General features: G+C 44.8%; 3 protein-coding genes and 1 pseudogene across 3 annotated transcripts; all 4 read right to left on the bottom strand.

Moving 5' to 3' along the window:
• The window catches only part of LOC115201843 (neurotrophin receptor-interacting factor homolog), a 133,464-nt pseudogene that overhangs the window by 34,662 nt on the left and 73,153 nt on the right, over positions 1-25,649 (bottom strand).
• LOC115201880 (oocyte zinc finger protein XlCOF7.1-like) lies at positions 3,640-7,925 on the bottom strand. Its single transcript, XM_029765762.1, has 3 exons — positions 7,876-7,925; positions 7,535-7,665; positions 3,640-5,438 (listed from the first exon to the last, which is right to left on the bottom strand). Exons 1-3 carry the CDS (start codon positions 7,883-7,885, stop codon positions 4,209-4,211), a joined length of 1,371 nt encoding a protein of 456 aa, XP_029621622.1. The 5' UTR covers positions 7,886-7,925; the 3' UTR covers positions 3,640-4,208.
• Positions 11,320-17,681, bottom strand: LOC115201919 (zinc finger and SCAN domain-containing protein 5B-like). The gene is made up of 5 exons (XM_029765808.1): positions 17,628-17,681; positions 17,275-17,451; positions 13,100-13,240; positions 12,598-12,709; positions 11,320-12,457 (listed from the first exon to the last, which is right to left on the bottom strand). The coding sequence occupies exons 3-5, from the start codon at positions 13,166-13,168 to the stop codon at positions 11,604-11,606; spliced, it is 1,035 nt and encodes a 344-aa protein (XP_029621668.1). The 5' UTR covers positions 13,169-13,240; positions 17,275-17,451; positions 17,628-17,681; the 3' UTR covers positions 11,320-11,603.
• LOC115201903 (endothelial zinc finger protein induced by tumor necrosis factor alpha-like) lies at positions 21,995-24,277 on the bottom strand. The gene is made up of 2 exons (XM_029765791.1): positions 24,037-24,277; positions 21,995-23,099 (listed from the first exon to the last, which is right to left on the bottom strand). Exons 1-2 carry the CDS (start codon positions 24,215-24,217, stop codon positions 22,177-22,179), a joined length of 1,104 nt encoding a protein of 367 aa, XP_029621651.1. The 5' UTR covers positions 24,218-24,277; the 3' UTR covers positions 21,995-22,176.

Raw genomic sequence — 25,649 nt, 5'->3', positions numbered from 1 at the left:
GCGGTTGTGGACGGTGCAGTTGCTGTACCAGGTGGTAATACAGTCCGACAGGATGCTCTCAATTGTGCATCTCTAACAGTTTGTGAGGGTTTTAGGTGACAAGCCAAATTTCTTCAGCCTCCTGAGGTTTAAGAGGCGCTGTTGAACCTTCACCACACTGTCTGTGTAGTTGGACCATTTCAGTTTGTCCGTGATGTGTACGCCGAGGAACTTAAAACTTTTCACCGTCTTCACTGCTGTCCCGTCGATGGGGATAGGGGGGTGCTCCCTCTGCTGTTTCCTGAAGTCCACGATTATCTTCTTTGTTTTGTTGATGTTGAGTGAGAGGTTGTTTTCCTGACACCACACTCCAAGGGCCCTCACCTCCTCCCTGCAGGCTGTCTCGTAACTGTTGGTAATCAAGCCCACTAATGTTGTGTCGTCTGCAAACTTGATGATTGAGTTGGAGGCGTCCATGGACACGCAGTCATGGGTGAACAGGGAGTACAGGAGGGGGCTGAGAAGGCACCATTGTGGGGCCCATGTTAAGGATCAGCGAAGATGTTGTTTCCTACCTTCACCACCTTGGGGAAGCCCATCAGAAAGTCCAGGACCCAGTTGCACAGGGCGGGGTCGAGACCCAGGGCCTTAAGCGTAATGATGAGCTTGGAGGGTACTATGGTGTTGAATGCTGAGCTGTAGTCAATGAACAGCATTCTTACATAGGTATTCCTCTTGTCCAGATGGGATAGGGCAGTGTGCAGTGTGATGGCGATTGCATCGTCTGTGGATTTATTGGGTCGGTATGCAAACTGAAGTGGGGTGGCAGGTAAGGTGGAGGTGATATGATCCTTGACTTGTCTCTCAAAACACTTCATGACGACAGAAGTGAGTGCTACGGGGCGATAGTCATTCAGTTCAGTTACCTCTGCCTTCTTGGGTACAGGAACAATGGTGGCCATCTTGAAGCATGTGGGGACGGCAGACTGGGATAGGGAGAGATTGAATATGTCCGTAAACACACCAGCCAGCTGGTCTGCGCATGCTCTGAGAACGCGGCTAGGAATGCCGTCTGGGCCGGCAGCCTTGCGAGGGTTAACATGTTTAAATGTCTTACTCACGTCGGCCATGGAGAAGGAGAGCCCACAGTCCTTGGTAGCGGGTCGTGTCGGTGGCACTGTGATATCCTCAAAGCGGGCAAAGAACGTGTTTAGTTTGTCTGGAAGCAAGACGTTGGTGTCCGTGACGTGGCTGATTTTCTTTTTGTTGACCGTGATTGTCTGTAGACCCTGCCGTTGAATTACGACTCCACTTTGTCCATATACTGACATTTCGCTTCTTTGATTGCCTTGTGGAGGGAATAACTACACTGTTTGTATTCGGCCATATTCCCGGTCATCTTTCCATGGTTAAATGCGGTGGTTCGCGCTTTCAGTTTTGCACGAATGCCGCCATCTATCCAAGGTTTCTGGTTAAGGTAGTTTTTAATAGTCACAATGGGTACAACATCTCGTATGCACTTCCTTATAAACTCAATCACCGAATCAACGTTTAAATCAATATTATTCTCTGAGGCATCCCGGAACATGTCCCAGTCCGCATGATCAAAACAATCTTGAAGTGTGGATTCCGATTGTTCAGACCAGCGTTGAATGGTCCTTGTCACAGGTGCATCCTGTTTGAGTTTCTGCCGATAGGAGAGGAGAAGCAAAATGGAGTCATGGTCAGATTTGCCAAACAGAGGGCCTTGTTTGCATCCCGGAAGTAAGAGTAGCAGTGATCCAGTGTTTTGCCAGCCCGGGTACTACAATCAATATGCTGATAGAATTTAGATAGCCTTGTTCTCAAATTTGCTTTGTTAAAATCCCCAGCTACAATAAATGCAGCCTCAGGATATATGGTTTCCAGTTTGCATAGAGTCCAGTGGAGTTCCTTGAGGGCTGTCGTGGTATCGGCTTGAGGGGGGATATACAGGGCTGTGACAATAACCGATGAGAATTCTCTTGGGAGATAATACGGTCGGCATTTGATTGTAAGGAATTCTAGGTCAGGTGAACAGAAGGACTTGAGTTCCTGTATGTTGTCACAATTACACCAATCGTTAATCATGAAACATACACCACCGCCCTTCTTCTTCCCGGAGAGATGTTAATTCCTGTCGGAGCGATGCACAAAGAATCCTGGTGGCTGTACCGACAGAGAGCCATGTTTCCGTGAAACAGAGACTGCGAGGAGAAAGAGGCGGCGGTGAAAGCGAGGCTGACTTGCGGGCACCCTGACAAAACTGCGTCGCTGAGTGAAAAAAACGCATTTACTCTCCGTTCTATTGGCGAACGTACAATCACTGGGGTACAAACTGGACGAGCTCTGTTCGAGACTATCCTATCAACGGGACCTGAAGAACTGTAATATCCTATGTTTCTCTGAGTCCTGGCTGAACAAGGACATGGATAATATACATCTGGCTGGTTTTTCTATGCATCAGCAGGACAGAACAGCAGCTTAGGGTTAACAACAGCTGATGCGTGATCTCTAATATTAAGGAAGTCTCAAGGTTCTGCTCGCCTGAGCTAGAATACCACATGATAAGCTGTAGAAAATACTATTTACTAAGAGAATTTCCATCTGTATTTTTCATAGCTGTCTATTTACAAGTACAAACCTATGCACACTGTATAGGGCCATAAGCAGCGCTCCTAGTGGCCGGTGATTTTAATGCAGTGAAACTGAATTCCGTTTTACCTCATTTCTACCAGCATGTGCAACTAGAGGCGAAAAAAAAAAACTCTACATCAGCTTTACTCCACACACAGAAACGCATCAAAACTCTACCTCACCCTCCATTTGGCAAATCTGACCATAACGCTATCCTCATGATTCCTGCTTACAAGCAAAAACTCAAACGGGAAGTACCAGTGCAAGTGGTCCCGGAAGTGGTCCAATGAAGCGGATGCTAACCTACAGGACTGTTTCAAGAGTTTACCACATTGATCACCAGCTTCATTAATAAGTGCACCAACGACGTCGTCCCCACAGTGACCATACATACGTATCCCAACCAGAAGGGTAGGCAACAACACATTCGCCACACTGATCTCAGCATGGGGGCCCCTCAGGGGTGTGTGCTTAGTCCCCTCCTTTACTCCCTGTTCACCCACAACTGCCGTGCACTACTCCAACACCCTCATTAAGTTTGCTGACAACACGAAGGTGGCCTATAGGGAGGTCATAGACCTGGCAGTGTCGTGCCAGGACAACAACCTCTCCCTCAACGTTGGCAAGACAAAGGAGCTGATCGTGGACTACAGGAAACAGATTGCCAAGCAAGCCCTCATTCACATCAATGGGGCTGTAGTGGAGCAGGTCAAGAGCTTCAAGTTCCTCGGTGTCCAAATCACAAAGGATCTATCATAGTCCAAACACACCAACACAGGTGTGAAGGGGGCATGACAATGCCTCTTCACCCTAAGGAGGCTGAAAAAATTTGGCATGGGCCCTCTGTTCTACACCATCGAGAGCATCTTGACTGGCTGCATCACCGCTTGGTATCGCAACTGGTATTATGTTTTTAGAAATGTTTAAGAAATGGCAAGCCTAAATAAGTTCAGGACAAAAAAAATTTGCTTAACAAGTCACACAATAAGTAGCATAGACACTGTGTGCAATATTAGTGTTTAACATGATTTTTAAATGACCACCATCTCTGTACCCCACACATACACTTTTTTGTAAGGCCTAGTACCTATCTATATGTACATAGCTACCTCAGTTACCTCATACACCTGCACATCGACTCGGTACTGGCACTCCCTGTATATAGCCATGTTGTTTTAACTCGTCATTGTTATTCTCTGTCTATTTTTTACTCATATTACTTACTATTTTTTAAATCTTTATCATTAACTCGGCATTGTTGGAAAAGGACCCGTAAGTCTGTTGTTTACAAAGCATGTGACAAATACAATTTGATTTTACTTTCTAGGCTTATATATGCCTTATATATCACACAATGTCTGGATGCAATATTCTACCCAGGAATATTCAACACTGAAATATGTTACTCTCGTTATTCCAAACGCGTCTGTCAATCTTTTCTGCGGACAACAATGAAAATTAATCTCTGCCTTTAATGCAGGGTTTGATCTAAACGTCAGAAGCTGTAGAGTAGAATGGTTACTTTCTATGTTATATAGTGGAATGGTTTTTCTGCTGGTGTATCCTGAGGTAGCTCAGTGCGTACAAGCTAACAGCTTTTCTCCCATGTGGACCTTCAGGTGCATCTTCAGCTGGTCCTGACGGGAGAACCTCTTCTCACACTGGGGGCAGCTGTAGGGTTTCTCCCCTGTGTGGACCCTCTGGTGCCTCTTCAGGTGGCCAGCCTGGGCGAAGCGCATATGACACTGGGTACAGCTGAAGGGTTTCACCCCTGTGTGGACCCTCTGGTGCCTCTTTAGGTCACCAGCCTGGGCGAAGCGCATGTGACACTGGGTACAGCTGAAGCGTTTCTCCCCTGTGTGGACCCTCTGGTGGATCTTCACCTTCTGGGGGCAGCTGAAGCCTTTGTTACAGAACATGCAGAGGAACCGTTTCTCTTTACTATTGCCTGATGTGGCTCCCCCTCCCATAGCCTGGGTTGTAGCCCTGTCATTTGAGTTCAATACCTGATCAAAAAGGCAGTTGTGTGAATCGGAAGGCCCCATCGATGAGGACACTAAGTCGCGATCTCTGAGCACGAGTAAAGGGGAGTGGGTTGTGACATTTAGATTCGTTTCTAAGCTTTCCCTGTCATCTAAGAAATCTCTTCCCTGTGAGTGTCCGTCTCTTAGGTGACTATCTGCATTCCATGTGGGAGAAATGTCGCCCTCCACTTTCACAGTCACTTCATCTACAACCAAACCCTCCCCTTTCTTATCTAAGCACCCTTCAGAGTATACACTACTACTGTACCGGTTCCAGTCCCCTCTAGACAGATCAGTCTGTGTATCTAAGACCAAGGATATGTTGCCAGGGTCCATCTCTGTAGTGTAAGAACAAGACGAATCATTGTCAGTCTCTAGTGCGTCACCTGAGTCCCGATGGGAATGAGCCGTCTTTGGGCTTGGGTTACCGTAATGTAAATACTCTGAGCCGGGAGCAGGAGGACAGCCCAGTGGACCCGGCCCCAGACTCTCTGGGTCTGATCTGTGATCAGATCCTGTGTGTAAGAGCCTTTGTGTTACAGTTAAAGTCTCTGTGTCTGACTTGACGATGGCATTCAGCATTCCATTGACCTCTGTGATGCTGCGTCGGGTCCTGGGCTGCAGGGCGGTCGCGTGGTCCTCCATGGCAAGAAGGGGCGCCACTACAGCCACTGCTCCAGTCTGGGTGTCTCTGCTGTGTCGTGGGTCCACCTCTCCTTCAGTCCTCTCCTGCTTGACCAGAGACGATCCTCCAGGACCTGCCGCCTCTACATCTGCAGACTGACAAGAAGAGAGAGGGTAATTACCGGTACATGAGTTGAATTGGATAACAACATCGTAGGGAAGTCTCACAAGCTCCATTATGGCAGATAAATGCGGATGTACCACAGAGATGGATAGCGGACTCAGGTGCCCAAAATCCTGTTTTAGCATGGGCAAAGCCATTGAGGACTTACACCGTTTTGAAGCAGTCAACTCGGTGGGACTTTCTGTGGGTTAAGGAAGGATCACATAATTCTATTCAGGTCATCAGGAAGGATCTTTGATCAGCCAATTAATATTAATTAATTAATTAATTATACTTGTGAGTAAGTGCAGGTGCCAGTAAATCATCAACATTGACTTTATACCTGCTCAAACAACAGACTCTAGGTGGCAGTGAGCACCCTTCCAATTTGTTTGCCAACTCATAGAAGTAGTAGAAAATAAAATGTACTACTTCAAAATTGAGATTTGTCACCGTCTCAATGGCCCATGCTTTCACAGACGCCACACCCATTGTGAGATACTCTCTCTTTAGAAAGTATTCACACGCCTTGACCTTTTTCACCTTTTTGTTTGTTCCAGCCTGAATTTAAAATTGATTACATTTAGATTTTTTTGTCACTGGCCTACAGACAATACCCCATAATGTCAAAGAGGAATCATGTTTTCACCATTTTTTACAAATGAATAAAAAATGAAAAGCTGAAATGTCCTGAGTCAATACGTATTAAATCCCTTTGTTATGGCAAGTCTAAATAAGTTCAAGACTAAAAATGTGCTTAACAAGTCACATTATAAGTTGCATGGACTCACTCTGTGTGCAATAATAGTGTTTAATGTGATTATTTAAATGACTACCTCATCTCTGTACTCCACACATACAATTTTCTGTAATGTCTCTCAGTTGAGCATTGAATTTCAAACACAAATTCAACTACAAAGACCAGGGAGGTTTTCCATTGCCTTGCAAAGAAGGGCACCTATTGGTAGATGGGTTAAAATATTTTTTAAAAGCAGGCATTGAATATCACTTTGAGCATGGTGAAGTTATTAATTACACTTTGGATGGTGTGTCAATACACAGAGTCACTACAAATATACAGGCGTCCTTCCTAACTCAGTTGCCGGAGAGGAAGGAAACTGGTCAGGGATGACTTTAAAACAGTGACAGAGTTTAATGGCTGTGATGGATCAACAACATTGTAGTTACTCCACAATACTAACCTAATTGACAGAGAGAAAAGAAGGGAGCCTGTACAGAATTAAACAAATCCTAAAAATGCATCCTGTTTGCAACAAGGCACTAAAGTAATGCTGCAAAAAATGTGGCAAAGCAATTAACTTTCTGTCCTGAAAACAAAGTATTATGTTTGGGGCAAATCCAATACAACGCATTACTGAGTACCACTCTCCATATTTTCAAGCATAGTGGTGGCTGCATCATGTTATGGGTATGCTTGTAATCGTTAAGGACTGGGGAGTTTTTCAGGATAAAAAATAAACGGAAAGGTGCTAAGCACAGGCAAAATCCTAGCAGAAAACCTGGTTCAGTCTGCTTTTAACCAGACACTGGGAGAAGAATTCACCTTTCAGCAGGGCAATAACCTAAAACACAATGCCAAATATACACTGGAGTTGCTACCAAGAAGACAATGAAGGTTCCTAAGTGGCCGAGTTACAGATTACTTAAATCTACTTTAAAATATATGCCAAGACCTGAAAATGAATGTCTAGCAATGATAAACAATGAATTTGACAAAGCTTCAATTTTTTTTTTTAAGAATAATGGGCAAAGGTTGCACAATCCAGGTGTGGAAAGCAGAGACATACCCAGAAAGACTCACTCACAGCTGTAATCGCTGCCAAAGGTGATTCTATAAATTGTGTCAGGAATCTGAATACTTATCTAAATGAGATATTTATGTATATAATTTTCAATAAATTTGCTAACATTTCTAAAAACATGTTTTCACTTTGTCATTATAAGGTATTGTGTGTAGATGGGTGAGGAAAAAAAGCAATTTAATCAATTTTGAATTAAGGGTATAACACAACAAAATGTGTAATAAGTCAAGGGGTATGAAATCTTTCTGACACACTATTACACTAACCTCTATCATGATAACATGCTGGGTTGAGGTTCCACTCTCCTCATCAAAAGTGATTGGTTGGTCATCTCTCCATGTATTGTGTCCAGCTGGCTTCCCAAAGCTCCTGTAGGCTCCAGTGAGATGTCCTTCACCTGAGAGAGTGATTGTGGGGAAAGAAGTGGTTAGGTAGGTGAGCTATCGTCAATGCCACAACCGTCTATTGTACACTACTGACACTGTCTAGAATTGTCAAGGATGTAAGGTAACACTTTTCATAACTTCTTGCCAGATAGCTATGTAATCATAGGAATTATTGCATACTATCCAAACACATGAGCAGAGGGGAACGGGGCTAAATGTACCTCTTGCCATTCCTCTGTATCGGTCGAGGATCTTGACACTTCTGGGACGACTGGCGAGGACGCGCTCTCGCATTGTCCTCTCTGCGCGCTCCCGTGCCACCTTCAGTTCCAGAAGCTGTAGTTTCCTCCGCAATGCGACGTTTTCTTTCTGGCTTTGAGTTATTTCCAAACGAAACACTGCATAGTCGTCGTCTACTAGTTTGCAGACCTCTGCCACGGCTGCATTCGCTAGCACCTCCATGATGGAGGCTATTTGAGTGTGAAAAATCATAACGTTACAGTTAGCTAATGTCAGCAGCGTTACCTATATAACATATATCAACCAAGTCCTGTCTCCAACGCAAATTAAACACTACCTGGGGTAAGTATGTGATGCTGTACAGTTAAACGAGTCATATTTTGAGGTCCAGGGTGTTAATACACGTCTAAATAACAATGTTAACGTGGAAATTGTTCTTTGTCACTGTTCACTTCCGTTTACATTGAAGAGAAATGATCTTATTGGTGTGAGTCATAGGTCAAAGGGTGTGGTGAAATAAAAAAACGTTGCGCGCTGTTCTTTTAAATACGGTACTGCTTATTACGTTACACATCAATTATCCTATGATCAGTATCTTTTAAGCTCGTTTAAAGAACAGTGTGTTAGTAAGAGTATAAAATAATATAATTACTTTATTTCTTTATTCAGCTCAGTAAGGTAAATATTCAACTCCTTGTTCTAGCTTAGGTTTACGGTCTCTATAAAAACAGGTATTTACACAATCCTGTTTCAAATGACAATTTAACAAAGGGTTAACGAGGGGTATGTGGTTAATTACACCAAGACACTTCACATGATAACTATAATATGTCAGCTAAAGAATGGTTCCATTTGTACATCTCAGCCACACTGCTACGATTTATACCCATTATGGACACTCCTAGGTCTGAAAGTAACTCAGAAAGGAGAAGCTCTTGTAACATAAGTCGCACTTGATTTGCCTCCTTGGTGTGAACAATTTGGTGCCTCTTCACATAGTTCGCCTCAGTGAAGCGCCTCCCACACGTGAGGCAGGTGCACGGCTTATTCACGTCCGACCTAACGCTCGGCCTCCCACGTTGTGACCCAATGACACCAGAGGAGGTAGAAGCAGGAGCCACCACCCTCAGGTGGTTAGGCTTTGAGCTCCCTCCTTGACCTCTAGCCATTGTTTGGGTGTTGTTGGGATTGTGTGTTGTGCTATAGACTAGGTACATCTCGTGGTGAACGCCCATCCTGCAACGATCTGTATTGGTGGGGTAACGCTGAGGTAACTGAGGAAGGCTAGACCCAGGACCAACTCGAGGCTTTTTACAGACACCGTCACTAGATGAGACTCTGAAGGAGAAGAGACTACCTGATAGACTACCACTAGGGGGGTCTCCCACCACTCTCTGTGAAGGCTGAAGACCAGGGTGACCTGCCGTGTTCATCATGGATACTGTGGTGTTTGTATCATAGAGATAGACGTTTCTGTCAGCCCCAGGTATTGATTAGATGAGTTTATTAGTCACATGCACAGGTGTAATTTGTTTAACAGCAGGGTACGGAGAAATGTTTAAGCTCTGAGCTCCAACAGTGCAGGTCAAAAAGAAGTGAATGAAACGATAATAATAAATAATAATATACATATTTACAACTGTAACAATGATAAATGTCCATGTGGGGGCAGGGTAAATGTCAGTTGGGGGGTGAAGAGTGCCCATGGGGTGGGGCAGGTAACTGTCTAGCAGTGATTATTCAGCAGCCTGATGGTCTGGGTGTAGAAGCTATAGGCCAGCCTGACAGTTTTTGCAGTACTGCCCGCGTCTGAGTAATGGAAGCGGGGAGAACAGGCATTTGCTCGGGTGGCTGAGGTCCCTGATGATCTTCTTGGCCTTCCTGTGACACCTGGTGTTGTAGATGTCCCGGAGGACAGGCAGTGGGAACCCAATGTTGTGTTCAAATGAGCGTACCACCTTCTGTAGAGCCTTGCGGTCAGCGGCGGTGGAGTTGCCCTACCAGGCTGTGATGCAGCTCGACAGTGTGCTCTCAATGGTGCTCTTGTAGAACACTGTGAGGACCCTCAGGGACAGGCATCATTTCTTCAGCCCCCTGAGGTTGAAGACTCGCTGTCTTGCCTTCTTCACCATAGTGTCTGTGTGGTTTGACCATTTCAGCTCCTTGGAGATGTGTATGCGAAGTAACTTAAACGTTTTTGACCTTCTCCATTGACAGTCCCGTTGATGAGGATGGGGGCGTCCAGTCTGGTTCCTCCTGGTTTGCTGATTTCTTTAGGGAGAAGTTATTTACCTGGCACCACACCATCAGAGTGCCTACCTCCTCTCTGTAGGCCATCTTGTCGTTGTTGGTAATCAGGCCTACTACTGTCATGTCATCAGCAAACTTGATGATGGAGTTGGAACTGTGTGAGGCCACGCAGTCGTGGGTATAGAGGGAATACAGCAGGGGGCTGAGGATGCATCCTTGTGGGGCCTTCGTGTTAATTATCAGTGTGGTGGATGTGTTGTCGTCTACCCTCACCACCTGGGGGCGGCCCGTCAGGAAGTCCAGGATCCAGTTGCAGAGGAAGGTGTTCAGTCGCAGGGTCCTTAGCTTAGTGACGAGCTTTGAGGACACTATGTTAGGTGTTAAGCTTGTGTTAAAAATGTTTAAAATAATTAAAATACCAAAAAGCAATTTTGTTGAATTTCTTTATCTTTTTTGGGGGGGATTTTCAAAATGTTGTTTGGTAAATAAAAATGGTACAGAACAAAAATGTGTAGCTTACCCTGTCCCGCAGCTCAACTTACCCCATACCCAGGGTAAGTTGTGCCAATAGACCACTTTTTTTCAACAAGCTATGATTTCAAAACTAATGTTTAAATACATTCAGATTATTTCCAGGGATACACAACATCCTGAAATATACTGAACAAAAATATAAAATGCAATATGCAACAATTTCCAAAAATGTACTGAGTTACAGTTCATATACGGAAATCAGTCAATTGAAATAAATTCAATAGGCCCTAGTCAGTGGATTTCACATGACAGGAAATACAGATGTGCATCTGTTGGTCACAGATCTCTGTGTATTAAAATTGCCAACAATAAAAATGCAATTGTTTGTTGTCCGTAGCTTATGCCTGGCCATACAATAACCCCACCGCCACCATGGGGCACTCTGTTCACAACATTGACATCAGAAACCCCTTGCCCACAGGATGCTATACACGGGGTCTGCGGTTGCGAGGCCGGTTGGACATACTGCCAATTTCACAAAAACGACATTAGAGGCAGGAAGTGAACATTCAATTCTCTGGCAACAGCTCTGGTGGACATTCCTGCAGTCAGCATGCCAATTGCAAGCTCCCTGAATGTATGAAATGGCTCAACTTACCCCACTCTCCCCTACTTTCAAAAACAATCTGTGACAAGTATAATAACTTCTCACTTTACCTTTTCTGGACATCTGGTACCCTCCCTTTGATAAAAATACATTTTAGAATACTCTGTAAAAGGTTCAACGTCACTACTCTGCCTCATCATACTCATTATTCCCTCAGTTCACCTCATCCAGTTCCCTACTACATCCTAAACCAACAGAATTAACTACAAACTACCTAGTCCTACATTACATGTCACTATACTCTATACATGGACTGTGTGTATTTTCTGCTGGTGTATCCTGAGGTAGCTCCTCTCTGAGAACCTCTTACCGCAGTGCCTACAGCCTTTCTCCCGTGTGGACCTTCAGGTGCTTCTTCAGATGGTGCTGGTGGGAAAACCTCTTCTCACACTGGGGGCAGCTGAAGGGTTTCTCCCCTGTGTGGACTCTCTGGTGCCTCTTCAGGTTGGACGAGTCGGAAAAACTGGTCCGGCACAGATGGCAGCTGAATGGTTTCTCCCCCGTGTGCATCCTCTGGTGGATCTCCACCTGTTTGGGGAAACTGAAGGCTTTCCCACAGAATGGACACAGAAAGCGCTTCTCTTTGCCACCAGATCTACTGATAGAATTACTACTACTGTCATTTGTCAATGGGCTTGTGTAGCCATTTAGTGTTGAGGCACTGGCATTGTCTGAGGTCTGGTTTAACATTAGGAGAGTGTGAGGAGGATGAAGGCCAGGGAGAGTCTGTGTTGTTGCAGGATCCATGTTCCAGTTGATAGATCCTATAGAAGGCAGGCTGAAGGCAGAATCTGTTAGGTGGTTAACCTGAGGTGCCATCAGTCTCTCTGAATCACAACTATAGGAGCAGGACGGAGCATCGCTAGCCGAGTCTGTATCTGTTCTCTCCTGCCGCATATGTACACCTCCTCGTCCCTGCAGACCAAATCTACGCCTTGCCCTGGTCTCAGCCAGTCTATTGTCATAGGTACTAAGTTTGGTTGTTGTTTTTTGTTCGACAGTCTGTTTCTGGTTGTGGTTAACAGCGTTGTTCCCCAGCCTAGAGTTGAGGACGCTGTCCCATCCACAGGACTCCACTATGTCACCTCTGATCCTTGCCTGCTCAGTGGCTGCACCGGTCTGGGAATCCAAGATGGATGCCCAATCTCCTCTGTCAGCCTCTAGCCAACCACCTGTATGTTTTTGTATGTAAACACAAGTTGTATTGATATCATTTTATGAATGAAGAAAAATAAGAACACATAGCCAGGTGCATCACTATTCCCATTGAAGATCTATTACTGTATGTAGGCTATATGTATTTCTCCCTTACCTTGCTCCCCCATCTTTAGTCCACTCAGCAGATCAATGCTCTCTGGTCCGTCTTCTATTGTCTCCTCTTTGACTAGCAGCAGATCAGGCTTCCCATCCTCCATGTCTACTGACTGTAAGAGATATGTTGGATCAGGAATGTTGGATCAGGAAATCTGATATGAGCACCCTGCTATGGAGCATCTTCTGATTGGGAAATGAGGGATTGCCATGAGTACTATGCAAACCTGTTAGTTGATTTGATTACGTGACAGTCTTTAATGGTTTGAACATTGCAAAGGCATGGTCCCACACTAAATGAATGAAGACCTGGGCCCGGATCCACAAACAGTCTCAGAGTAGGAGTACTGATACAGGATCAGTTCCCCACCCATCTACATAACCTTATTCATAATTATCTAAAAGGCTAAACTGATCCTAGATCAGCACTCATTCTCTGAGAGGGTTTGTGGATACAGGCCCAGACCTAATACCATGCAGACAGTAGTTCACAGTGGGCTCACCTCAGTGAGACTATGTGTGGTACTGTGCAGCTCAGGAGGAGTTGGAGTCTGATGGTCCTCCATGACCATGGTCCCCACAGGGTTCCCAAGACCCTCCTCACACCCCTCGTCCTTCACCAGCAGCACCTCTGGACCCTCCTCCTGGAAGAAACAGGTGATACAAACACTCCCTCAAGTACGTACACACAGATAATAAACCCACTTTCAACATGGAGTGTTTATTCATCCCCACTACGTTTGAGTCCTGTACTGTAGTTACAGAATGACTTAATTGTTATTAAACCCATCATTGTGGACATAAATATGATGTGGGTAAATAGTCAGCTATGATAAGTCAAAAGTCACACAATGCCTGGATGCAATATTTTGCTCAGGAATAGTCAACACTGAAATCGGTTACTCTGGTTATTCCAATTGCAGCTGTGGATCTTTTCTGCTGACAACAATAAATTCAAATGTAGACCTTACTGTGAAGTGATTACTTACAACAGTGCAGTTCAAGAAGAGTTATGAAAATATTTACCAAATAAACTAAAGTAAAAAAATGATAAAAAGTAACACAATAGAATAACAATAAAGAGGCTATATATAGGAGGTACAGGTACCGAGTCAGTGTGCGGGGGTACAGGTTAGTTGAGTTGGTAATTTGTACATGTAGGTAGGGGTGAAGTGACTATGCATAGATAATAAAACAGCGAATAGCAGCGGTGTACAAAACATATTGGGGGGGTGAATGTAAATAGTCCGGTGGCCATTTGATTAATTGTTCAGCAGTCTTATGGCTTGGGGGTAGAAGCTGTTGAGGAGCCTTTTGGTCCTAGACTTGGCGCTCTGGTACCTCTTGCCGTGCGGTAGCAGAGAAAACAGTCTGTGACTGGAGTCTGACAATTCTTAGGGCCTTCCTCTGACACCGCCGGGTATCGAGGTCCTGGATGGCAGGAAGCTTGGCTCCAGTGATGTACTGGGCCGTACGCAATACCCTCTGTAGCGCCTTACGGTCAGTTGCTGAGCAGTTGCCATACCAGGCGGTGACCAGTTAGGATGCTCTCGATGGTGCAGCTGTAGAACTTTGAGGATCTGGGGACCCATGCCAAATCTTTTCAGTCTCCTGAGGGGAAAAAGGTCTTGTTGTGCCCTCTTCACAACTGTCTTGGTGTGTTTAGACCATGATAGTTTGTTGGTGATGTGGACACCAAGGAACTTGAAGCTCTCAACCTGCTCCACTACAGCCCCGTCGATGTTAATGGGGGCCTGTTCGGCCTGCCTTTTTTTGTAGTCCATTATCAGCTCCTTTCTCTTGCTCACATTGAGGGAGAGGTTGTTGTCCTGGTGCACCACACTGCCAGGTCTCTGACCTCCCTATAGGCTGTCTCATCGTTGACGGTGACCAGGCCTACCACTTGTGTCATCAGCAAACTTAATGATGGTGTTGGAGTCACGTTTGGCCACGCAGTCATGGGTGAACAGGGAGTACAGGTGGGGACTAAGTACACACCCCTGAGGGGCCCCAGTGGGGGCGGCCTGTCAAGAAGTCCAGGATCCAGTTGTAGAGGGAGGTGTTTAGTCCCAGAGTCCTTAGCTTAGTGATGAGCTTCGTGGGCACTATGGTGTTGAACGCTGAGCTGTAGTCAATGAACAGCATTCTCACATAGGTGTTCCTTTTGTCCAGGTGGGAAAGGGCAGTGTGGAGTGTGATTGAGATTGCGTCATCTGTGGATCTTTGGGGCGGTATGCGGATTGGAGTGGGTCTAGGGTATCCGGGAGGATGCTGTTGATGTGAGCCATGACCAGCCTTTCAAAGCACTTCATGGCTACCAACGTGAGTGCGATGGGGCGGTAATCATTTAGGCAGGTTACGACCTTTGCTTCCTTGGGCACAGGGACTATGGTGGTCTGCTTGAAACATGTAGGTATTACAGACTCGGTCAGGGAGAGGTTGAAAATGTCAGTGAAGACACTTGCCAGTTGGTCTGGCATGCTTTGAGTACATGTCCTGGTAATCCGTCTGGCCCCGCGGCTTTGTGAATGTGGACCTGTTTGAAGGTCTTGCTCACATCGGCTACCAAGAGCGTTATCACACAGTCATCCAGAACAGCTGGTGCTCTCGTGCATGCTTCAGTGTTGCTTGCCTCGAAGCGAGCATTAACGGCATTTATCTCGTCTGCTAGGCTTGCGTCACTGGGCAGCTCGCATCTGGGTTTTCCTTGGTAGTCCGTAATAGTTTTCAAGCCCTGCCACAGCCGACGAGCGTCAGAGCTTGTGTAGTAGGATTCAATCTTAATCCTGTATTGACGCTTTGCTTGTTTGATGGTTCGTCTGAGGACATAGCATGATTTCTTATAAGCTTCCGGGTTAGAGTCCCGCTCCTTGAAAGCGGCAGCTCTAGCCTTTAGCTCGATGCGGATGTTGCCTGTAATCCATGGCTTCTGGTTGGGATTTGTACATACGGTCACTGTGGGGACAGTGTCATCAATACACTTATGAAGCTGATGACTGAGGTGGTATACTCCTCAATGCCACTGGATAAATACCGGAACATATTCCAGTCTGTGCTAGCAAAACACTTACTTCCTGCTTTAGTTTTTGCTTGTAAGCAGGAATCAGGAGGATAGAATTATGGTCAGATTTGCCGGGGGAGAGCTTTGTATGCATCTGTGTTTAAGTTTTCCTGCATTAAAGTCCCCGGTCACTAGGAGGGCCGCTTCTGGATGAGCATTTTCTTGTTTGCTTATGGTTGATTGAGTGCGGTCTTAGTGCCAGTATCGGTCTGTGGTGGTAAATAGAAGGCTACGAATAATATAGAGAACTCTTGGCAGATAGTGTGGTCTACAGCTTATCTTAAGGTACTCTACCTCAGGCGAGCAATACCTCAAGACTTCTTTTATATTAGACATTGCGCACCAGCTGTTATTGACAAATAGACACACACACCCACCCCTCGTCTTACCAGACGTAGCTTCTTCTCTGTTCTGCCGATACATGGAAAATCCCGCCAGCTCTATGTTATCCATGTCGTCGTTCAGCCAACACTCGGTGAAACATAAGATATTACAGTTTTTAATGTCCCGTTGGTAGGATAATCTTAATCGTAGGTCATCAATTTTATTTTCCAATGATTGCACGTTAGCCAGTAGAACGGACGGCAGTGGGAGTTTACTCGCTCGCCTATGGATTCTCAGAAGGCAGCCCGACCTGCGGCCCCCTTTTCCTCACGCAAATGATGGGGATTTGGGCCTGTTCCCGGGAAAGCAGTATATCCTTCTCATCGAACTCGTTAAAGGAAAAAGCTTCTTCTAGTTCAAGGTGAGTAATCGTTGTTTTGATGTCTAAGTTAGTTTTGGTCATAAGGGACGGTAGCAGCAACATTATGTACAAAATAAGTTAAACAACGCAAAAAAACTAACAAAATAGCACAGTTAGGAGCATGTAAAAGTTCAGCCATCCTCTTCGGCACCATCTTAATATCTACTAAGTTGTAGCTCGTACCTAAACGAAAAGGATGGGGCTGTGTGAATCGGAAGGTGCCATCGACGTGGACACTGAGTCGCGATCCCTGACTCTACACATTTTGCGATGGGGTGGAGAGAAATGTTTGCAGTTTTGAATATGATATCCGAGTGAGAGTGACGAACAAAATCAATGGGGGCCCCCCGGTCGGTAATTTGACCATGATCACTACAAGTTTAGATAGCTGGCTGGACTAACTTACCAATCTTAAAAATGTTAGCTGACATGGGCTAATTGAGCAGCAATAAGTGACTGACATAAGATTAAGTGCTGATGCACAACCAAATTTCAAAATATATATATATATATATATATATATATATATATATATAAAAAAAATATCTGTTTTTGGAAATTGATATGCGGACCGGCAGTTGTCCATCTCTGCTCTAAACCCAAGGATATGTTGCCAGGGTCCATCTCTGTAGAGTAAGAACAAGACAGATCATCACCTCCAGTGTCTAACACGTCACCATCTCCACGGGAAGGAACCGTCCTCTGGCTTTGGTGAAATACCGGTAAATACTCTGAGCCGGGAGCAGGAGGACAGCCCAGTGGCTCCACCACCAGTCTCTCTGGGTCTGATCTGTGGTCAGATCCTGTGTGTAAGAGCCTGTGTGTCAAAGTCTCTGTGTCGGTCTCTGACGTGAGGACGGCGTTCAACTGACCTCTGTGATGCTGCGTCGGGTCCTGGCCTGGGGCGCGGCGGCAAGGTCTTTCCTAACTACAGGGTGCGCTACTCCGGCGGCTGCTACAGTCTGGATGTCTCTGCTGTGCCGTGGGTCTTTCTCTCCTTCAGACCTCTCCTGCTTGACCCCAGGACCTGCAGCCTCTACATCTGCAGACTGACACAAGAAGAGAGGAGGTTATTATCGGTACATTAGTAGAATTGGATTAACAATGTCATGGAGAAGTCTCACAAGCTCCCCTATGGCAGATAAATAAGGAATGTACATGGAAGCAAGTGAACAGGACACATTTTCTGTACTTAAAATGTTTTATGTCACACTATGACACTAACCTCTATCACGATAACTTGCTGGGTTGAGGTTCCACTCCCCTCATCAACAGTGATTGGTTGGTCATCTCTCCATGTATTGTGTCCCGCTGGCTTCACAAAGCTTCTGTGGCCTCCAGTGAGATGTCCTTCACCTGAGAGAGTGATTGGGGGGAAAAGAGGTGGTAAGGTTAGGTACTGTCAATGCTCAACAGTATATTTATTGACACTGTCTTGAATAGGCAAGGATGTAAGGTAACACTAATTATAACTTCTTGATACACAATTTATTGATCGATGTATTATGTTCCATGCATCACATTGTTTTCATTTGTATATAATAATATGAAATTCAGTACATCAAGAATCTGGTTAGAAAAGTGTTTGTCTTTGTGCAATAATAATTTATTCTCAATTGACCTGCCTGGTAAAATAAAATTGTGCTTAGTAATCAGGGGCTAGTATTGCATACTATCCAACAACTGACCAAGACCCAATTCTAGATAACACATCGGAAACATATGCGCTGAAGGGAACCGGACGACAGGTCCCGCAGCCTTCTGCAAAATGTACCTCTTGTCATTCCTCTGTATCGGTCGAGGATCTTGACACTACTGGGACGACTGGAAAGGACGCGCTCTCGTGTTGTTCTCTCTGCGCGCTCCTGTTCCAACTTCAGTTCCAGTAGCTGTAGTTTCCTCCGCAATGCCCCGTTTTCTTTCTGGCTTTGAGTTATTTCCAAACGAAACACTGCATAGTCGTCGTCTACGAGTTTACAGATATCTGCCACGGCTGCATTCGCTAGCACCTCCATGATGGAGGCTATTTGAGTGTGAAAAACCATACAGTTAGTAACGTTAGCCATTGTTAGCAGGTAAAGTAACTAGCCTTACCTAGATAACATATCAACCAAGTCCTCTCCAACGCGAATTAAATACTACATGGGGGTAAGTATGTGATGCTTTGCCGTTAAATTAGTCATATTTTGAGCTCCATGTCGTTAATAATCGTCTAAATAACAATAGAAAACGCTCAAGTTGAAATTGTTCTTGGTCACTGTTTACTTTCGTTTGCACTTTAGAGGAAGGATATTATTGGTTGGCGTCATGGCTCAAAGGGCGTGGCAAATGAAAATGGTATGCGTGCTGTTCATTGACTTACGGTAATGCTTATTACGTCACACATCAACCTATTCATGATTAGTTTATTTCAATCGTTTTCTCTTGCGTACACAGCTACAAAGTCATAATTATGGCTGAACTCTGACTATGTCTACAATTTCTCTTAACATTTTAAACCTAACCTTAACCACAACGCTAACATTATGCCTAACCTTAAATTCAGACCAGAAATCATTTGTATTTTCATGTATTTTTATGATATAGCCAATTTTGACTTTGGCTGTGTTATCAAGTGAAACCCCTTTCAAACTCAAACTCAGTAAATTACCTAAAAAGAACGGCTGGCTAGATCATATCGGTGGCAAGAACAGAAACCTATAGGTTCGAAGGAAATTCTAATTCTAAATGATAAACACGCAAATAAATGGGGCTTTGTACATTCTGATGGGTTTTATACTGTTTAATGAAACTTCAAACAAAATCTGGAATATAGTGGTCACTTTGAATGCAGCGTTTGACATAACGAATTAAAAAGCCAGGGAAGGTTATTGTGACAGGGTAGGAAGCAGTGTTGGTCAGTGTTTCCCAGTGGACCCTAATTAACGTTACATTAAATGTTTCGCTTACTGTAGCTGAAAAATTTATTCTTTGCCTGTTCCTCTTCGATTTAGGATATACCGTTGCACAAACAACATGCTGATCTCGGCCTACACCAAGTATCCGGCTAGATAGCTACGTTTGCTCTGACTAGGTGCGATTAGCATTAGCTAATACATTTTTTTTTTAACCACACCTTGCTAAGAAAAGACAAACTAGCTGTTTGCAGACAGTAAGATACACAAACTAATAGTGAAATTATAGAATGCATTGACCATGCAGACTGTCACTGCAAGTGGTAGTTCTGACTCGTGGTAGCAGCAAAACATACTCTCCTTGAGTGACACCGAGTGCAGGGCTTTGTGTGTGTGGAAGGAGGGAGACAACTCGAGTAGCAAACGGAATAAACTAAAAACGGACATTACACTGGCTTAACACGTTTATCAAACCAAACACTGAAAGACCGTTACACAAGTCAAAACCCAAACTACTGGTATGTAGTAAAATATAATATACCGCCTGGCCCTACTTTACATGATCACTATAATATTTCAGCTAAAGAATGGTTCCCAGATATTCTCTGTGTACATCTCAAGACACACTGCTACGATTTCTCCCCATTGCGGACACTCCTATGTCTGATAATGTTACTCAGGAAGGAGAAGCTCTTGTAACATAGTTTGCACTTGAAGGGCCTCTCCTTGGTGTGAACGGTCTGGTGCTGCTTCACATATTTCACCTTAGCAAAGCGCTTCCCACACGTGAGGCAGGCGTAAGGTTTGTCGCCGTCCGTCCTCATGCTCAACCTCCCACGTTGTGGCACAATGACACCAGAGGAGGTAGAAGCAGGAGCCACCACCCTCAGGTGGTTAGTCTTTGAGCTCCATCCTTGACTTCTAGCCATTGTTTGGGTGTTGTTGGGATTGTGTGCTGTGTTATAGGCTATGTACATCTCGTGGTGAACACCCATCCTGGCCTTGTCTGTATTGGTGGGGTAACCATGAGGTAACTGAGGAAGGCTAGACCCAGGTCCAGGGTTTCTATGAACCCAGACCCCACCAGGGGGGTCTCCCACCACTCTCTGTTAAGGCTGAAGCCCAGGGTGACCTGCTCTGTTCAACATGGATACTGTGGTGTTTGTATCATAGGAACAGGAGGGTATATCTCTACTAGCCCCAGGCCCTGCTTCATCCCTGCACTGAGACTGTGAAGAGAAGGGTCTGGGCTGCAGACTGGATCCCTGACTGGAGCCTCTGTCTCTCTGATGACCACCAGGACTGAGGTTGTTCAGTCCACCTGTCCACTGGTTGTGTTCTGTGTGGTGGTGGAGTGTCTGTCCCTTACGGTTCGGTCCTGGTTCCGACTCGGGAAGGATGAGCGATGGCTCCTGATCCAGGGTTCTGATCCGGGGCCAGGGTTTGTGACCAGGCGCTTCAGAGGTCCAGTCTCTCCCGCCAGCAACACCGGATATCAGCAGGTCCTCATGGACTGCAGACTGTAAACAAAAATTTAACAGAAGAGAATGTAAACGTTTATATAAGAAACTCTTTGCTGTAGACACAAACATGATATTATAAATGTTAACCACAGTCAAGCCCATCTCTAATACTGTGATTCAAGTACCTAACAATATGGAGCCATTGGAGTTTATTATAGAAAATGTCCGTCTGCATTGATTCAAGTATATAATGTTATATAATGTTTTGGTTTTAGCCTGAGATAAGGGAAACTCAGTCCCTGCAATGATAAAAAAATAACCAAGTCAATCAGCACAGAGTCAATTTTGTATTTAATTTCAACGAAATGGACATACACTCACATAATGTGAATTACAGTACTTTTATTGCACAAAACAATACATGTGACAAGTAGAATAACTTCGCCCTATTTACTTTTCTGTAAATCTGGTACACGTGCTTTGATGAACTTAATTTTAGAATACTTTGGAAAAGGTTCAACATTACATTAATAATCATTTATTACATTTCTATAGCGCTTTTCATAGAATCTCAACGAGCTTCAAGAGCAAAAATAAACAAATAAGCAATATATCATGACGGGTTAACCAATAGCGGGCCAAGTCTTTGAAAGCGGCATCCTCCGAAGACAGAGGGTCAGTTCACGGCTTGAGCGAAGGGAACTAGACAAGAGGATGGTGACGGAAGTCTTGCTGACGATCTTGTAGAGGGTAAGTCTGGGAACCAGAAAGCTCAGCGCACATGGTTCAGAATAGTAGCCGGTCGTCCTTCGTTACGAGCCCTCAGCACGAGTGGATTCCTCTAGCTCCCATTCCTCTCACGCTTCAGGCGACTTCTCAAATGATGTTCTTAAAATATCTGGAATTGGCAACCAGGTGAAATTAAAAAAAATTATGGTACTGTGTCCGGATGCATTTTGGAAACAAAAGCTAGCTAAGCCAAAAAGTGTTAAACTGTCAGTCAATCTGCAAATCCTTGGCTTAAAAATGGTAGACATTTGCAATAAAAAAAACTTGATGTTATTAAAAACAAAAGAAAACAAAAATATATATATATATATATATTTAAAACACCTAAAAATAACTAAATATGTACACATTTACACATTGCTTCATTACTTAATGTCAAGTAAACCTGAATTAAGGCACTATCATTTCCTCATTATAAAACACCAGCATTAAACAACAGGACAAGGTTGTCACTTTTCATCAGTGAAGCATTTTTACAGACACCATCACACCAACCATCACCATATCATCTACTCTGTCTCATCACACACATTATTTTCTCAGTTCTCCTCATCCAGCTCCCTCCTACATCCTAAACAAACAGAATTAACTACAAACTAACTAGTACTACATTACATGTCACTATACTCTATACATGGGCCGTGTGCATTTTCTGCTGGTGTATCCTGAGGTAGCTCCTCTCTGAGAACCTCTTCCCGCAGTGTGTACAGGCGAATGGCCTCTCTCCCGTGTGGACCTTCAGGTGCATCTTCAGCTGGTGCTGGTGTGAGAACCTTTTCTCACACTGGGGGCAGCTGAAGGGTTTCTCCCCTGTGTGGACCCTTTGGTGCCTCTTCAGGTTGAATGAGTGTGAGAAACTGGCCCGGCACAGTTGGCAGCCGAACGGTTTCTCCCCCGTGTGAATCCTCTGGTGGATCTCCACCTGTTTGGGGAAACTGAAGGCTTTCCCACAGATTCCATCTCCACTACTGTCATTTGTCAATGGGCTTGTGTAGCCATTTAGTGTTGAGGCACTGGCATTGTCTGAGGTCTGGTTTAACATAAGGAAAGTGTGAGGAGGACGAAGGCCAGGGAGTGTCTGTGTATTCACAGGGTCCATGTTCCAGTTGATAGATCCTATAGAAGGCAGGCTGAAGGCAGCACCTGTTAGGGGGTTAACCTGAGGTCCCATCAGTCTCTCTGAATCACAACTATAGGAGCAGGACGGAGCATCGGTAGCAGAGTCTGTGTCTGTTCTCACCTGCCGCATACGGACACCACCCTGTCCCCGCAGACCAAATCTACGCCTCGCCCTGGTCTCAGACAGTCTGTTATTATGGAGACTAAGTTTGTTTGTTGTTTTGTGTTCGACTGTCTGTTTCTGGTTGTGGTTAACAGTGTTGTTCCTCAGCCCAGAGTTGAAGATGCTGTCCCATCCACTGACCTCCACTATGTCGCCTCTGGTCCTGGCCTGCTTGGTGATGTCGACCCCAGAGCCCTTGGATGCAGCCGTCTGGGTCTGGGATACCAAGATGGCTGGCCAGTCTCCTCTGTTAGCCTCCAGCCAACCACCTACAGGAAGAGGTTACAAGGCAGTTAACCCACTGTTCCCCAGTAGGCCGTCATTGTAAATAAGAATTTGTTCTTAACTGACTTGCCTTGTTAAATAAAATTAAAACGTTTTTTAAAAACATTTTATTAGGTACACCCATCTAGTACCAGGTTGGACCCACCTTTTCCTCCAGAACAGCTACGCTGTAGCATTCAAATGTTGCTTAGTTGGTATCAAGGGACCTAACGTGCCAGGAAAACATTCCCCTCACCCTTACACTACCAGCCTGTAGCGTTGACACCAGGCAGTATAGAGCGCTGGACTCATGCTGCTTACGCCAAATCCTGACTCTGCCATCAGCATGAGGCAACAGGAACCGGGATTCGTCGGACCAGCCAATGTTTTTCCACTCCTCAGTTGTCCAGTGTTGGTGATCGCGTGCCCACTGGAGCCGCTTCTTCTTGTTTTTAGCTGATAGGAACCCGGTGTGGTCGTCTGCTGCAATAGCCCATCCGTGACAAGGACCGACGAGTTGTGCGTTCCGAGATGCCGTTCTGCACACCACTGTTGTACTGCACCATTTTTTTTGCCTGTATGTGACCCGCCTGTTAGCTTGCACGATTCTTGACGTTTTTTTCACCCACACGACTACCACTGATTGGATGTTTTTTTCTTGGTCACACATTCTCAGTAAACCCTAGACAGTGTTGTGCGTGAAAAGACCAGGAGGCCGTTTCTGAGATACTGGGACTGGCCCAACGATCATACAACACTCAAAGTTGCTTAGGTTACTCGTTTTGCCCATTCTAACGTTCAATCAAATAGTAACTGAATGCCTTGGTGCCTGTCTGCCTGCTTTATATAGCAAGCCACGGCCACACGAATCACTGTCTGCAGAAGCAAACCATTTTCGTGAACGGGATGGTGTACCTAATAAACTGTGTATTTCTCCCTTACCTTGCTCCCCCATCTTTAGTCCACTCAGCAGGTCAATGCTCTCTGATCTGTCTACTATTGTCTCCTCTTTGACCAGCAGCAGATCAGGCTTCCCATCCTCCATGTCTACTGACTGTAAGAGATACAGAGTGAGAGGATGTTGGATCAAGAAATCTGATATGAGCATCCTGCTATGGAGCATCTTCTGGTTGGGCAATGAGGGATTGCTATGAGTACTATGCAAACCTGTTAGTTGATTTGATTACTTGACACTCTAATGGTTTGATAATTGAAAGGCATGGTCCCACACTTAAGATAAAATATATCAAGAACAGGGCCGTATCCACATACCATCTCAGTAATGGTTTTAGGAGTACTGTTAAAACCTGTTTTAAGACGATAACAACAAAACTCACAGCTCAGTGTATGTTTTAGGATGATGTTAAGACACTGCTCAGACAAACTGAGCCAGGAGTAAAATCCACTCATAAAAGTTTCTCAGCTGGTAATCATGACAGTTTGAGGTACCGTAAAGGAAAGACCGTGATGATGCTTATTGACATTGGTTATTCCCCATCATTTGCAACAATCACGATGAGGCATCGCCCGCTGTGAACTCTATAGCACGCTTCAGACAACCACGGTGAATGGGACAGTACATCAAATGTCATTTCCGACTGACGCGATCACTTTGCCTACTCTTATTTATTGCTTAAAATGTTGGCATGAATAACCTTTGCGAAACATCTCCTTTGCATAGAGTTGATCAGGCTGCTGATTGATTGTGGCCTGTGGAATGTTGTCTCACTCCTCTTCAAGGTACCGGAACGAAACAGTCCAAAACGGAGAGGTGCCGGATCCTGTTCCTCTAATTAAACACTGGTTTTGGAATGTTGACAAGTTCCAGTTGGGATACAAGTGCGCTCTGATCGTCTCAATGATCATTTTGGCCCCAAAAAAAGTGTCAGACTCGAGTGATTGACAAGCGCTCACTCCATTAAAGGCTTAGGCCATGTTTTTGAGCAGCTTTGATGTTAAGCTTCAAAGGGATAACTTGAAATAACATGTAGGTAATTAAGCATAGCGCATGAAAAAGGCCTCGTGAAATCATTGTCAAAAGCGCAAGAGATACTGTTGCATGTAGGTCTAGATTATTTATGGATTAATCATATAGAAATATCAACAAGCAAAATGAACAACTCTAAAGCAATTTCCTGTCTATGGCGTAGGAACCACTGACTCGCTGCATTTTCTATTATCGAGACACCTGCTGATAACTCTGGTTAGGAAACAACTGGTTAGGAAAGCTCATGAGGTCTCCTAAATATCTGTCGACTAGGTGGGACTCATGACTAAAGAGGCTTCAAGCATAACTTCTATTTTTACCGGTAAGAGTAGGAGTAAAATGTATCTTCTCAGCATGTACGACCAATTTTCTACTTTGAGTCGCTTTATGGATAGCCGCCTGAACGAAGTCTCAGAAGTCTCACATCTGTCTACATAATCTTATTCATTACGATCTAAAAGGTAAAACTGATCCTAGATCAGCACTCCTACTCTGAGAGACTTTGTGGATACGGGCCCTGACCTAATACCATTCAGACAGTAGTTCACAGTGGACTAACCTCAATGTG

The sequence above is a fragment of the Salmo trutta genome, chromosome 11 (assembly GCF_901001165.1).
Source record: "Salmo trutta chromosome 11, fSalTru1.1, whole genome shotgun sequence".
NCBI classification, from domain to species: domain Eukaryota; kingdom Metazoa; phylum Chordata; class Actinopteri; order Salmoniformes; family Salmonidae; genus Salmo; species Salmo trutta.
The sequence above is the reverse complement of the archived record's forward strand: the minus strand, read 5'-3'. Positions and strand labels throughout refer to the sequence as shown.

Coding starts and splice junctions, on each gene's coding strand:
- LOC115201903 (XM_029765791.1), bottom strand. CDS start 24,217: ATGCTCCATAGCAGGATGCTCATATCAGATTTCTTGATCCAACATCCT. Junction 23,100..24,036: donor ACTAAAGATGGGGGAGCAAG/GTAAGGGAGAAA, acceptor CTCTTCCTGTAG/GTGGTTGGCTGGAGGCTAAC.
- LOC115201919 (XM_029765808.1), bottom strand. CDS start 13,168: ATGGTCATGGAGGACCATCAGACTCCAACTCCTCCTGAGCTGCACAGT. Junction 12,710..13,099: donor CCACACATAGTCTCACTGAG/GTGAGCCCACTG, acceptor TATCTCTTACAG/TCAGTAGACATGGAGGATGG. Junction 12,458..12,597: donor ACTAAAGATGGGGGAGCAAG/GTAAGGGAGAAA, acceptor AAAAACATACAG/GTGGTTGGCTAGAGGCTGAC.
- LOC115201880 (XM_029765762.1), bottom strand. Junction 5,439..7,534: donor AGCATGTTATCATGATAGAG/GTTAGTGTAATA, acceptor TCTTCTTGTCAG/TCTGCAGATGTAGAGGCGGC.